At 37.3% G+C, this 15,651-nt stretch overlaps 1 protein-coding gene across 1 annotated transcript; it reads right to left on the bottom strand.

The window, feature by feature from the left end:
* Positions 1–6,040: 6,040 nt before the first annotated feature.
* Positions 6,041–15,194, bottom strand: TRIM42 (tripartite motif containing 42). The gene is made up of 5 exons (XM_010304609.2): positions 14,839–15,194; positions 12,097–12,803; positions 10,011–10,831; positions 9,078–9,305; positions 6,041–6,130 (listed from the first exon to the last, which is right to left on the bottom strand). The coding sequence occupies exons 1-5, from the start codon at positions 15,192–15,194 to the stop codon at positions 6,041–6,043; spliced, it is 2,202 nt and encodes a 733-aa protein (XP_010302911.2).
* Positions 15,195–15,651: the final 457 nt, after the last annotated feature.

Here is a 15,651-nt window from a genome sequence, read left to right as displayed (position 1 = left end):
TTTTTTGAAATATTTTCTTTTTTACCTGATTGTAGACATTTATAGAGAAGTTGGACAATATTAGATGCTTTATCTGTTAGAAAGACATTTTAAACACAAGGTGAGAATGACAAACTTCTAAACTCAGGTTTGATTTTACTGCTGAAGAGCGTGAAACTCCTTGCCACAGAGGTATATATAATACAAGCAAAAAGTTGTCAGGTTCTCAAAATGGGGGTGGACAAATTCAAAGAAGAAAATACTTATGAGTTGTTGGATACCAAGAGGCTATCTGTGGCTGATGGAACACTTAAACCATACCTTACGAAGGCTTGGAGAATATCACCGTTCTTATACTCTTCTGTTTGCTGCTGATCACTGTAAGAGAGTGGGGAGCACGCCAGGCAGAGCTTTTATCTAACCTGACTGTTTTTACATAGATCACTTTGTGAGCTGTAATATAAGACAATTCATTCAGCATACCTATTGTAAATCAGGTTCAGAGTTCTTAGAATTCATGACCAAAAGCCAGTGCTGCTTTAGCCTAAGAGGAGTTCTTGGAGCATCAAGTTCTGCATCGTTAGTTTGTATTGTCTTGTGAGGTTCAAAAATTGCTTTGAAAAATTGGTTTCTGGGTGGTTAAGTTTTCTTATGACCCTCATTTTGACATCTAACCTTCAGATAAACAATGTTGGGAGAACAAGAATTAGCCCATTCAGAGCTGTCTGTGCAAATCAGGTATATATTCAGTAACATTAAAATGAAGAAATAATGCTTTCTGGGCAAGCTTTCTGATGAAAAGCTGAGCATTTCAAAGGGTGAAATTGCCAGCAAATACAATGTCACTTCTTGCTCGAAGTGTTTGCTGGGAAAAAAAAAAAAACAAAACCAGGGAAGTCACTGATGTGGGCAGATGTTTTGGGGAATGCAAGATTTGAGGGTCTTTTTTTTTTTAAAAAAAAATGAGACCTTTTCCCCTTCAGGTTGTGAATCTTGTGAAATATTCCTACTACGTTTGAGTTTCAGTAGAATTAATGACTTGATCTTAGATTTATTATGATTTGTTTCCCATCATGAGCTGCTAAATGTAAGCAATGCAAAAATCTCGTAGTAACTAACATGTTTATGAATGCAAGGGCATGTCCAGGAGATTTTTATTTACAGACCAAAATCCCAGAATTTATAGAGTCTGTCTTAGTTACTATTGTGAAGGGGGGGGGGGGAAACCCCAGTGAACTCTATTAAAAAGATTGATGCATGGCTGTGAGAGCTCTTGACAGTTGAGATTTTTCTCTGAAGTGTTGTTTAACATATGTATAGCAAAAGAAATGGAGGGGAAGGAAGCAAATTTTCTTAAGAATTTTTGAAGTACTTTGAATCTAGCACAATAATGAAATGAATGAAACAAAAATTCTATGTAGCTGAGCAAGCAAAATATTCACATTTTACAAAGCTAGAATTCATACCAGGGAACAAAAGCAAAATTATTTCCTAGGTATTTGAGCTATAGTTAAGCTATAAGGCTATGATAGTTGGGTCTGGTCAAACTGCTTTGGTCACTTCTCTTGTTGAGTCTCTGGCTGGAACAAGACACTTCTGGTTTGAGCTTCCAAGCTGACAGGTTACATTTCCTGTGACCTGCATCGTCCAGTAAATGTCCTTTTGAAGAAAAAGTCCTCTTTATCTTCCTTAAGCTGAAATGTACCTTACTGGATGACACTGATGATTGTTGTCCCGTGGACTCTCTCTAATACTGCTTTGTACATTGGAATTGGTTTTGTCCCTGAAAAAGCTTTGCAATATGTAACATATTCACTGTTGATTTAAATTTTGTATAACACCAACTGCTTAGGTCAAAGTAGTCCTTTCTGAACACTGTTGTGACATGATACTACCTGGTTAGTTATTCCTCCTCCTCTTAGACATTTACAACTTTCAGGCAGGCTGTTAGTTTATTCTTCCTTTGCTGTTGCTTAGCTGGGTCTTAAGTACTTAGTTCTCTTACATACATTAACGTTCCTGATAATGTTAGTGAAAGCTTGAGGTCCTCAGTAGCACAATAGAACAAGCTTATGGTTAATTTTTCTGTGTACATTAACCTTCTCTGATCTCCAATCATTTCATTTAGGTCTTTAAGTATCAAACAGTTTACCATTAACTTTAAGATAAAGAGATGCCTAAGCCTGAATTTTGTTTCAGTTACATATCACTTCTGATTCTATTTTCTATTGCTGAAGCAAGTAGCCCAAACCTTTACATTTATGGACATGTCTTTCCCTTATTTTTTAATTTTTATTTGCTAGAGTCAAGTATGTCTTTTATTATATAATATTTTTGAGTTCTTACATTTTTCAAACTCTCTGTTACCCAGATGATTTTAACATTTTGGGGGACTAAAAGTTATAGATTTGGGGTTATAAGATCGAAAAGGGACTTGGTTCAAACCATTTTATTAGTTCTTTTTTCATTGTTGTTCTCTCTCCTAATTCTGATTGCAGAACCTCCTAGTTTTTAGATATTATTTCTCAGCAGCATTGAATCACAGCTTTATGGTCCAAAACAGAACAGTTTTAACAGACTGTGTTTATACTTGTTTATGTATTTATTGCTCTGTTTTATTTGCCTAAAATGCTGTGACTGAAAATAATACTTATCTGTAGTTGTGTACTTCAGAATTTCAGTTCAGCTATCAAGTCAGTTTTACACATTGTAGAGATGTGCAATGTGAGTCTCACTGCATTACGAACAGTAGCTGTGTTAGAAAACACTGGGAAAATTTTCAGTCAGAATCGCCAGTTAAACATTTAGGCCCCCAAAGACCACTACCTCCTCTTGTGTAGAAATAATGTCTTACATGTGGACCAATGTTCTCCAAAGTTCCGTAATGGTGTTGGAAATATTTTTGAAGAAGACACTGCAGACTCTTGAATAATATTGATACTAATTACTTCCTGATGGGTTACGCAGCAGATGGATGATAAAACTTTGTAATACATTGGCTTAATAGTTGACACCCATATTTTTCTGGGTTTTGCTATGCAGGTTAGGTTGGTTAGTTGCTTTGTGTCAATACAAGTTAGCCAGCTGCATTTCCGATCTATCTCCTACCTGTCAGCTAATTTATTATCCATCCGGGAAGGCAGAGATGCCACTGAATAGATCTCTGTATGTTAGACTGATGTTGTCTTGATTTCATCACTTAACAAAGTGGGTAGCCACCATCTCAGAATATTTCCTTTCAAATTGTCATTATTTGTTTCAGCCCAGCTGTTTGCTTGGCTTTGAAGGAGGTAGTTTGACAGCCACCTTTATTTTGTAATGTTTTGTTCAGCAGAGTTGGTTATGGGTATTTCAAGACACAAATGGTGGTGAAACGAAATGATGGCTCATCTAATATTCAATTACATATATGTCTTTCATTTGTTCACCTTGGCCACCTGCCCAGCACAAATAAATGCTGATTGTTCCCTAAGTAAATTATGCTGGTTCTAAACTTCTCTGCAATTTGATACATACAATAGTTCTGTGTTTATTTGCTGGCACAGACTGCTCTAAAGATATTCAGCCTTCTGCGTTTTGGCTTCTGTTACACTCATTACCTTGAAAAGTAATTATGCAAATATCACACTGTATTAAATACAGGCAGGTTTTTTATTTATTTATAAACACCTCAAAATTTCAATTTCAGGGCATGCAGCTGAAAAATATCTGCACAGGGTGAGAGATGGTGCTGCCACCCCACCCATTGCTGCAACTGAGCAGCAAGCAGTAGATAAGCAAAGTTGTTCTATTCTTTGCCTTGCCTGCTTAATTAAAGGAGGAGTGCAGTAAATTGGGCTGTACACATCCGGTCACCATGGGATTTGGCTGTGCTCACAACAGGCAGGCACTGAGCTCTACGTAAAGAACTTAACACTTTTTTTTCTCCCATGGAAATAAAGAGGTAACCCTGGAGAAAAAAGCAAAGTAAGCTGAGATAGAGATGTTTCAAGAGAAGCATAGGGTTGCAGCAGCCCCACAATAATTAATAAAAATCTTAAAGCTTGCAGGTTTGGTCTGATTCTGCTCTCTCAGTGATAATTGATAAAATGTTGCCCTATTGAAGTGATCTGAGTCACTGTTTACGTGAAATGAGAATTGGAGCTTTGCTTGGCTGTTGCACTGAACTGTGTACTGCAAATTGCATCTCTTAAGAACTGCTGGGTACAGAAGGCTGCTATTATCAATGCATATCCAGGGGGTGCAAAGGGATTTTATACAGTTGATCCAGATTGCAGTCTTATCCATCTACAGAGAAATGTACTAAAAGGAATACTAGATGGGTGAGCTTCTGGGGAACTATAGTCCATCAGCAAACAGTCACATGTCCTTTAAATAGGTGTAAAATACTGCTGTCTGGGGAAGGGGTTTAAAAAACCATGAGTATTGAAGGAATATTTGGCTTTGCTATCTGGGGAGCTCAGATTTCTGCAAAAATCTAGCAGAAGTTATACACTGCAGGTGCTTTTCATGTGTGATGATCAGACCCCTTTTAAATGTTTCAAAATAAGCTTCTCAAAATCAGACACTGCTGTAATTGTTCACTAGGTTTGAAAATGCAAACCTCTCTTACTGTCAATAGCCTTTACTCCTACCTAGAGACTTCACTGAAAGAAAAGTATGCTGTCAAGGAAAAGACTGCACAAACATCCTGGCAAGAACACACACATTAACCAAAGCATCACTAATAGCTCACTGGCTAGCACAAGGTAGAGAACTAGTTGTGCTCAGAGTTCAGATTTTGGCTTTGTTGCCTTTTTCTTTGGCCTCTTCTTTTATCACATTATCCACCCATAAAGTGGGTGGAATATTGCTATCTTGTAGCAACTATGTGAAGCTAAACCAGAGCTTCAGAAATGAAAGGTGCAATGGAAAAATGATATATTAATAATAAATATACCTAAGTTTCATTGTTTGCCTTAAGGAAGGTAGCAGGAGGTCCAAGATTTCATCGACAGGATTCATAATACATGATTTTCCATAAATGGATTTGTTCTACACTGAAGGTAAGACACAAACATACAAATGCACAGGAGGAGTTTAAGAGAGCTAGTAGAGGCCCTGATCCTATTTCCATTCCCATGTAAATGCCCTACTGGATAGAAGTGAGGCAAAGGGAGTTGTAAATGTGTTTAAATACGTATATGTGCAAGCATTTATGGAGCGAGATGTGTGTTAGTATATGTGTGTGTGTAAAAATATAGATAGCTAGATACACATACCTGGTTGGTATGGCTGAAGTGAAAGAAAGTAACCCTACAAGATCATCCCTGCACAAAGACATTAATTGTAACTCTTGCTTATTTCAACAAAGTAACTTGCTGTGGATCTAGTAACTCCTGTTCAGTGCATCAGAGGTGCTGTGACTTCTGATTTTACTTGCAGCTACTTGTAACAAATTGATACTCTGCAATCACACAGGTGACCTTCACAACAGTCAATTAAACCTAACCATTATTAGGTGCAGAAGGAGATAAAATTTTGTCTGCCTTTCTGCTGCTGCTGCTTCTCCTCCTGCCTGTTGCCAATGTCCTTCTATGTGTGTATGCAGATTGTACTTCACCTGGGTGAGGCTGAGACCAAAAGTGTATACATACAGAATAACTTATTCTGTGCCTTAAAAATATGCAAAGTGTGATATAGGCTCCTGCAACTCTCTGAACTGGTATCAAATGGTCTTATAGGGAATAGTAATTGGAATGTTAAGTTGCAATGCAAATATGTCATTTATTTCCTTTGAAGCTGCAAAGGTCCCTCAAGTATAATGGTTTTTTTTTTTACTATATTTTTATGCATGGCATAGCATTTTCCTTAGGTTTTGGTGCTACATCTGGAAAAAGAAAAGCTAATGAAAAGTCATGGGGTTTTATTATTATTATTTGCCAGAAAGCAATAATAGTCTGAAGAGCTCACTGTAAGATCTCTGGCTGCTAACTTCAGTGGAAAATGGGATATTGCATAAGAAAGCATACACATTTTCTAGTTCTTCAAGAAGATAATCACCCCTGGTTTTATTCTTTGTCTATCTATTTGGTGTATGCAAAGCACCCTGAATACTCTTCTGCATCTCCCACCTGTCTTCAATTTTCCCATATTCATGTGAAGTGATTATCTGCAAGTAGAAAACAGGAATGTATTAAAGAACAGAAGAGGTACATATATTTATTATTTTGGGGATAGGATTTAATTAGTGTCTTTTTTCAAAAGAACTTACCAGTTATAGATGTATTTTCAAAGCAGTCAAACTTTATGTTAAAATACGGAAAGTCTAAGTACTTATTCTGGAGGCAAAATGGAAACTGAGCTTTTAAAAAACCCCCACAAACTTACATTGAAGGCAAGCGATTGTCTGGTGACAAACATTACAGTGATTCATACAATATATAGCGATTAGGTTCTGGCAGCTGATCATTTAGGGAAAGAGTTTCAGATATGACCACAGGATTTAGAAGCCCACATCCTATTAAAAGTAATTTTGCATCCAGCTTCTAAGGTAATTTTGAAAAATCTCCTTCCAAAGGTTTAATTGACAAGAGTATGATGAAACATTAAAAAGCAACAAAACCATCATTAGAATTACCATTGTTTCTGAGACTGACAGTTTCAATAGACAAGTTGAGGAACACAAAGTCTATTGGCATTTGTGGCAGGCCACTGTGAATGGCTGCAGGCTGCTGCTGTCATTGAGAAGAAGGGGTGGAGGAGCACCTCTTCCAAGTACTAGCAGCAACTAGAGCAAGGATTGAAGAATTCCAGCATTTTCACTTCCTGGTTTTCTAACTGCATCCTTAGTGCTTCTCATTCCTCCTCCCATGGCAGATGCAGCCAAATCCTTTATCTCTGGTGCAACAAATTTTTGCTTACTCTGTTGAAAGTCTCCAGGGAGCACTGAAATTTACCCTTAGAGAATTCCTCGTCACTTGCCTTATGGCAGAGTTTTGCGTGCCAGGGCTGTTTAACACAGCAGTTTGGTTGACAAGGCAGCTTTCAGTTTCTGTCATTCATCCAGGATCTTCCACCACCTCAACACATACTCAAAAATATCCCCATATTGTTCATTCCCTTACCTAGATTAGTGCAGTATAATTCCTTCAATTGACTTTTAAATTAGGATCCAGTTGCTAAAATCATGAACACCTTTTGCCAGTTTAGATGTTCAAAGGTAACCTGCCTTCTTCCTAGTTGCTGCTGTAGAAGTGCATCTTTCAAGTCTTGTGTCATCTGTCAGCCCTGTGCAGATATGTTAGATACCTTTGGGCACTTCCTGGGGTGTTAGAAGCCTATATTGAGTCAACTGTGTTGACCTTTTCTTGGGCAAAGAGATCATACCATCTGTAGCAGCTTCTATGATCATGTAACAAGGGTATAGCGATACTTCTATGGTCTTTCACACACTGACAAATAGCTGAAATTGAGGAAGCTGTGGTTCAGCTGTGAGTCAACAATCACGCTATTGGGCTAAGAAGAGAGAAGTTTCCTCACTCCTAAAACCACAGAGACTACAGTTTTCTGTTTTGCTTATGAGGGCTGCAGACAGACTTAGGAAATCTGTTTCTAATGTTAAATAACACCCTGTGGTGGAATAACCTCTTTTGTGGGACTTGATATTCAGGGTGATGGCATCAGCTTTAGTTCAAAGAATGAAATAGTAGTATCTGTCCAGGAAAACTTTCTGTCACCTTCATCCTCTTCACAGCTTGGTGCCCGGGCTCCTGTGACATGTCACAGCCATCACAGTTACATTCCCTCACAGACTTAGTAATTGCTACACACGAAGAATGATATTGCTCTAAATCCCCTACTTAAAATCCAATGCCATATTTTCTTTGAAAAAAGGTCTTCCAAGCTTTCTGTGTAGTGTAACTGTTAATGTAAAATAGCCTGATATTATGCAAAAGCAACAAATATAGTTAATTTTTAAAAGAAGATTTATAAAAAACTGTCATATATGCTGTCTCATTTTCATTTGCTATGAAACCCTTCTGCAAATTACAGCAGATGTTAAGTGATGTTTGTGTTTCTCTGGAATATTAATATGACTGTGTTGTGTGCAGAAAGAACAATTTTCAGAAGAAAAATCAATATAGCATTCTAATGTGTTAAGTAAAAAACCAGAAACTACTGTGTTCAGTGTTTTAGGTATAGGAAGTAGAGCAGTCCAGGAAGGTGTCATTTGTCATTAAAACTTGCAGAGTGCGATGTCTGAATGCTGTTTCAAAGTTAAGACTTTTACTCTCTAAATATGACAAGGGGCAAGAGGCCTGGAAAGGGACAGCACTTGGTGCAGTTGATGTTGGAAAAGCCTGTGAAATGCAATTGGAATCAGAGAATAGAACGTACCATTTTCATGGAAGCCATCTGCATTTTACACACTGCAGCTCTCAATTACACCCTTTATCAAAAATTTATCAAGAAGAAAGCATGAAATAAGCATGTGTTTTTTTCACTAAGGCATGATAAACTAAGGGTGACTTCAGCAAGAGTTTTAGGATGCCTAAAGGGTGTTAATGTGAATTCATTAAATGTCTTAACTTTTGACACCTTTTTGAATGCCTTCCTACTCCTTTTAACTTTTATCCTTGCAACATTTTTCCTCCTCTTCTAAAACCACAGTAAAGACTCATGTCCAAACGTATCAAAGAATATTCTTAATTTTCTGTTTGTCTCCTCTCTTTTAATGATTGCTGCCTTGTTCTAGCATGAAAGCTTTTGGATCTGACTCTTCCATACTCTTACTCTGCATGTTCAGAGAGATTAGTGCAAAGGCAGTCTCAGTCCTGAAATAATGTGAATGACAATGGCTTGCCTGATGTAATCATGATACAGCACCCCTGCTAGAAAAAATGAGAAACATTCTACATAGATCAAGCAGTTGCAAACTGAGCTAGAAAGAACAATGTATGGAAAAATCCAGTGCAATGATTAGTATCCCTCACCTAGATAAGTGAATAGCAATATTGCATTTAAGCAGTCTTCCTCATAAATACATGGGGTAAAAACAGTTATGGAGGCAAGAAAGTTAAGGCAACTCTATGAAATATAAAAACAATCTACAATACCTTACAGATCTCACTCCATTCTCCTCGACCACTTGCATTGACAGCACGAACTTTAAAAAGATATTTTGTATTTGGATCCAGATTATGTATCTCAAGGTTCTGCTGCTGTATTTTGCTTAGCTGGCCAGCTAGTTGTACCTGGACAATGTTATCAGGACCAATACCAGCAACTTCATAAAATTCTACCTCAAAGAAATCCACATCTTCTGTGGGACAAGTCCAGTAAATCTGTGAAGAGAAAAAAAAAATAAAAAAATCTGTAGTACACAAATAAGTATTCTTTAATTTTGCTCATTTTCATTTTTGCTTTTTTAGAAGGTCCCTGTTTGGCAGATTTTAATTTTGAAATGCCAATGCAGCTGAAATTCCAGCATGAAATATATGTAGAAGATATGCAGTTTGTGGTATTGGAAAATGCTAAGCTTTGTCCTGGGAATTTCATAGGATCCTCTTCTAACACACTAGAAGTAATACAGGCTGACAGCAGTCAGCACTTTGCAACATGCACTTGGGATCTTATGCAATGGGCATCCTGATCTTAGCATCTATGAAATGTATAATGAGGAAAATTGCATGGATATGATGTCACCACATTGAAGGCCAAGACCAGGATCAAATTAATTGATTTGAGGTAGAGATGTTTAAATTTAGACATGGTACATCTATTTCTTTCTGCATTGGACCTTTCCGTGTAACATATTTATATCGCCTCTATTATAATACCCCTATTGACTACAGTAGGAATGTGATATAATTCAATTTATGCTTCAGTTTCTCTCAAAAGGTGAGTTTGAAATACATTGTCTCCTACCAATACAGTATTTGAACTGATATTGTAGTCTTATTTACTCAAACTTGTGTGGGTTCAGACTCTATCACCGCCTGAAAATATCATGATCTCTTGTATATATTTAGAATTTATTAATATCTTACTTTGGCAGACCTTGAGTAAACAACAGTCTGGTATATAACAACGGGTCCTGGGACTGGGGCTGATTCATTGTCTATAGGCTCTGGACTTGAAAAGTTAATGATCTGATATTTTCTTTCTTTTCTGGGAGTTTCACAAGCTGTATCCCAGTATGCACACACTTCATTACTCTCTGTAGGACGATGGGAAGGTGTAGAGCTTGGTCTTCTGACAGTGTCTTTAGACAGCACACCTAAATCAAACACGGAATTTAAAGATGGGCTTCGGAACAATGTTGCTTGCTTGGATTTGTGAGTACTTGAAACATGCCTTGGAACCATTATTTCTGGGTTAAAAGAATAGGGATATTTGTCAGCTTTACTTTCTGACTGCTTTATTCTGCTAAGAGATGGGACAAGTCCCTGTAAAACAGAGAAAAGTTCATCAAAGTTGAATTGAAGTTTTCTTAAGGGATCTTCTTTTAAACGTGGACTAGGTTGGAAAATGGAAGGAACTGCATTTTCAATTTCTTTCACTAAGCAGTGTGCAGATTGCAGAAACACAACTTGGCTTTCCTCCTTAAGAGCCTCTTTAGAATATTGAATAAGGCCATCCATATATGATAGCTGACTGGATGTATAGTTTATGTATTCTGAAATTTCTTTCTGTTTTTTAAGTTCAATGTTTTCAAGCAACTCCATCATCTCCTTTTCTTGTTCATGAAGAACCATACGTAATTTTAAGAATCCATTTCTGATCTCCTTCCTTTTGGTGTCCTTATAGGTCTTGAAATTATTTTTAAATAGGATAACTTCCATTAGATCATTATCAACTCCTTGGCGTACTGTAAAAAACAAAAAAAAATAAATCAGGCCAGTAGTTCCAAATTCATATTAAAATGTAATGGTTACAAGAGGCAGAATGATAGATTTTAGCTTAAAAGCATTTCAGATTTGGTAGAATGTGGGAAAAGAATAAGGATTCTGGTGTTTTTCTCTCATCTCTGCTGCTGGTAAGCCCTGAGGGAAGTTGTTTGTGTTAAAATGTTTACATTTGGGTGTATAAAATTTGGCAGTTAATTGCTACTTTATTATTATTTCCTCACACAAATTTATCTCCCCCAAAATGGGTTTGATAATTTTTATTACATTACATGGAAATCCTGAAGCTTAATTTATTGTAGCTTGATATTATAATTGAAAATTCACTATGCCAGTTAAAATAAAGGCAGCAAATGCACCTGCATAGCCCACATTCTGTCTGTGGCTGCCCGTACATTCCTCTGATGGCTGTTATGGGAAGGTGTGATTAACTTGTCTGACACTAAAAATTGTGAACACCGAAGGAACAGAATCAAAAATACCAAAGGCTGATAGTAAATTCCAGTGGCCTTCAGCTATCATTAGGAAACAATGTCACATTACAAAACCCTGCACAAATATTCTACATAATTTACTTTCAACTTAAGACTTTCAAAATTGAGAATTTAATGCTTCCAGCTGTTTCTTATTGTGCATGGTTCACTTTTACCTTCTGAATGTTATTTTACAAGCAGCTCCATTCTGTCCCCAATATTTGTGAAGTTATATGCAAAGATCAAAACTAAAAGAAATTCATAAAATCCTAGTCTGTGTTCAGCCCCTTAGTTGCTATGGACCAAGTCTTAGTGAAAAGTGACATTGGAGTGACTGCTTTACCTCTTAGTCAGCATGGGCATAAGCATAAAACTGACTGAAGAGGGACAATTCATAACTTTCCTGCAAGGGAAGAAGCAGTTCCTCTTCAAGCATATATTTTTGATTAAAAATATTCACCATTTTATTCTGCAGATGTAATTGGTGGTTATTCCTTGCTGGGTCCTGCAGGATGAAATGAAGATTCCCCTCCCTAGACACACATTTCTATTCCCATCCCACATACAGATCCTTCCTTCTCTAAAGGTCGAGTCTGGCTCACCATGCCACAATTATGGGCTTGTTCCTTTTCTACAGGGGGAACACACCACCTTTCTGACTCTTGTGCTGTGCAGAGAATTAATATATCTTGTCAACCATATGTTTCTTTCCCAAGGAGGCATGGGGAAGTGTGAGAAGCAGCAGAAACACAAACCTTTTCTAAATTTTGCAATTGTTTCAAAGAGGGAAGCAGCTTCTCTTGAACACGCGACTGCCAAGGGAATAGTCTCATGATTGTTGTGCAGTGAGTTCTTGCAGAACCCACAGATCAGTTCGTGATCATCCAGACAGTATTCAGAGAGGTTCGAGTTGCTGTGCAGTAAGCAGCGCCACTGTTCATGATCTTCTTGGTGTGGTTTGGTGAAAATGTGGTCCTGAGCACCATTGTTGCTATGATTTAAATGCAGGCATTCATTACAATAATTAATTCCACATGTTCTACATCTTTTGGTTGCCACTCTTCTTCTCTCTCTGCAAGTTTCACAATAGACTGGTCTTTCACTGTGGTCAAATCTCCACCTCAGAAAGCCATGTTTGCGCATGTATTTCTTGGCTAGTTTTGCTCTGAGGTAATTCTTCCTCAGCTGAATTTTATTTGTACAGGGGAGACAATGTGCTTTGCCACACACTGGGCATACGATGATATAAAAGTCTTCAGTTACTTCAGCTTTGGTCTTGCTTTTACTTATACACTTCTCACAAATGCAGTGATTGCACGGCAGCATAAATGGTTGGAGAAACAATTGCTTACACAGCGGACAGGCAAGCTGGTCACGGAAAGCATGGCTGGAGACTTTCCTTTCCAGTGTAATGTCAGATGTATTATTCCTAGTTCTAAATCTTGACATGACATCTTTTGACCTAAATAAAATTGGGGAAAAAAAACCACAAAAAAAACAAAAACAAGAAATAAAAACCAACCAAACACAAAAATCCAAGAACTCAGGCAAAAATATCTCAGTATTGGGTTACATCTAAGACACAAAATTATGACATAAGCCGTTCTGCTTTGAATGCCAACCATTCTTTTGTTCTGACTGGATTTTTTAAAACAATTGAGTTATAATTATCAAAGAATCTATTTTTTTTCTTTTCATTTTCATATTTATTTCACTGTATTTTGAATACTGTTACCAACAATAACAATGAACAGACATCTCAGTCATTGAATTTGTTGATATTAATTTGTTGGGTTTTTACTGGTGGCCAAATGAAAAGACGAATACAGTTTGGTTTAGTACAAAATGAAATGTATTTTGTCTCCTTTCATTGTTTGATTATCTTTCAAAATGGAAACAACAAATAACTGGAGTGAAGAAAAGCATTTTGTGCAATTGAAATGAAACCCTCTATTTTGTTTCAGGGAGTGTTAAATGCTTTCTTTTACAACTACTTTGGTACTACTTTTAGAATATTTTCTCTTTAATGAAAACTTAAGACAATAAATGTGAAAATTTTTTTCTTCTGCATTTTCAAGATGGAATATTTCCTCAAGGAAGTAGCACAGTTAAGTGTTTCACCAATTTTAAAAAAGTATTGAAGAGACTTCTGCTTAACATAGTAACACACATTTACATATGATCATCCTAATTTTTAGTCATTTAAGAAATCACTCACCTCTGAATTATTTTTGATTTCTAGAATGAATTTAGTTTATTCTTAGTGTTAGCAGCTGCCTTATTATCATTGATTCTTTATATTAATTACATGACTTTCAAATGGAGATTTTTTTTTTTAAATTATTATTATTTTATTTCAGAAGAGGACTGATTTTCAGGATATGCTAATCCCTGTTCTCTTAAAATTTTGATAGTCCTAACCTGCCTCTTAGCCTGTGGACGTTGTCCTTTTAAAAATAAAATATTTTATAACACCTCCTTGAATATTTTCCATAGCCTCGATATGAGCATCACCATCCAACATGGACACCCGGTTCTAGGCCTCTATGGTTTGGTCCCCTGCTGTGCCTGTCTTTAACATCCATGTTGTTATTGCTTTCCTTCATACCTTCTCTCCCCAAATGTTCAACGATGCTATCTGGTTTTTCTGTCACTCTAAACAACAGTAAAAAACCCCAATAAACTAAAGAGAATAGACTCTTCTGTTGCTATGAGGATTCCTTCTGGTCTTCAAAGTTTACCTAGGTAGGGATTGACCATGAATTTCCAGAGGTCCTGTCAATTCCTCTCAAACTGGTACTCTTCTAGTCTGGAGTTCTTCTGATAACTTCATTTCTGCCCACCCTTCTCTCCTTTCCTTCCCCCATACCTTTTGGTGAGTGCTCTTCAGCGTTGCATTTCTATAGTTAATAATCAGCCACTTCCCTTCTGGTTTCCAGTTTTATCTTCTAAGACTGTTACTATGCCTTCTTTCCATTCTCTGTGTGGCATTTATTGAGCCTTTATAATTATTTGTCTTCTTTTTGTTGTCGTCTGAATATAACTGCTTCCTTCCAGTTAGCAGTTTTACTGCTCTTTGTTTTACTCCAATTTGCCCTTTACCCTTGCCTGCAGCCTCCTTGCTACAAACACATTCCTGGTTTCCTCCTTGTTTTAAGGTTCTCTGTGTCTTCCTTCATGTTGCTACATAGGTTTTTACACTATGATCATGTATAAACATGTATTAGTCATTTATGGAAATCAAGTCGTACTAATTATAAGTGCAGTGATGTTCTGGAGTAGTCTTTGCCCTAGTCAGAGTAATAAGCATAAGATTACACTAATATCAAGATAAACCTTTTTCTGTTTCTCAGAAGAATGATATCCTGTGGTTATTCAAAATAGCTCCAATATGCCAACAGATCATATGTTTCTAAATGCAACACATCCATTAAGACATAATGTAAATTAGAAAAACAAAACCCCAGGAAATTTTAAGAGCCCTTAACTGCACTTACTGAACAGTTCCTGGTGTTCTTGAGTGATGTGGTTCATCGACAGAGCTTCTGCAGCACTTGCTTTCATAATACTGACATGCTGAATTCTCTCCACCGCAGCAGCAGAATTTGCAGTCTGGGTCATTTGAACAAGAGCAGCAGCACCACCAGCAATTTGCATGTTCTGCACATGAGCAGTGGCAGCACTGGCAAGGTTTGTCTTCTTTGTACGGACAGGGGAAACAGCTGCAGTTTTGCTCACTGGTAAATAAGAAACGCCAACACAAGCAGCATTCTTCCTTTTTGCTGTGGCAAGTCATGTAACAGCAGTTTGAGCAGCATGGCCAGATCAAACAGGGATGCCCATTTTCATCCATCCCTCTGTCAGATACTTGGAAGAAACTTCATTGACCCTTTCAACTTCTCTGCACACTACAGCAACTGTGCTCCAAAAAGGTACGAGCTCTGACTGTTGGGTCAAGTGCTGTGCTATGGCAGTGCGCTTCATTCTAGTCAGAAAGTGATGTCACAGTGAGATATTCAAATAAGGACACAGGCAGAATTTTATGCACAGCTACCTGATACAACGGTTACTTCATCTATACATCACGATAACTATAATTGTTCTTCCTGAACTCCTTGAAAACATTTACCTCACTCTTCATTAGTTGCATGGGGAGTTTATACACTTGGATTAGGTACCCTACGCCTACTATCTTGTTAGGACGACACACTTCACAGACATTTTGTCAGCTCACCTGGATGGTGCAAGCAAACCAACTGAATCAGGACCTAACCAGTGATAGTGAGAGATTTCTCATCAGGCCTCTGTAA

The sequence above is a fragment of the Balearica regulorum genome, chromosome 9 (genome assembly GCF_011004875.1).
Source record: "Balearica regulorum gibbericeps isolate bBalReg1 chromosome 9, bBalReg1.pri, whole genome shotgun sequence".
In the NCBI taxonomy this organism is placed as follows: Eukaryota; Metazoa; Chordata; class Aves; order Gruiformes; family Gruidae; genus Balearica; species Balearica regulorum.
This window is presented reverse-complemented; position numbering and strand designations above follow the sequence as displayed.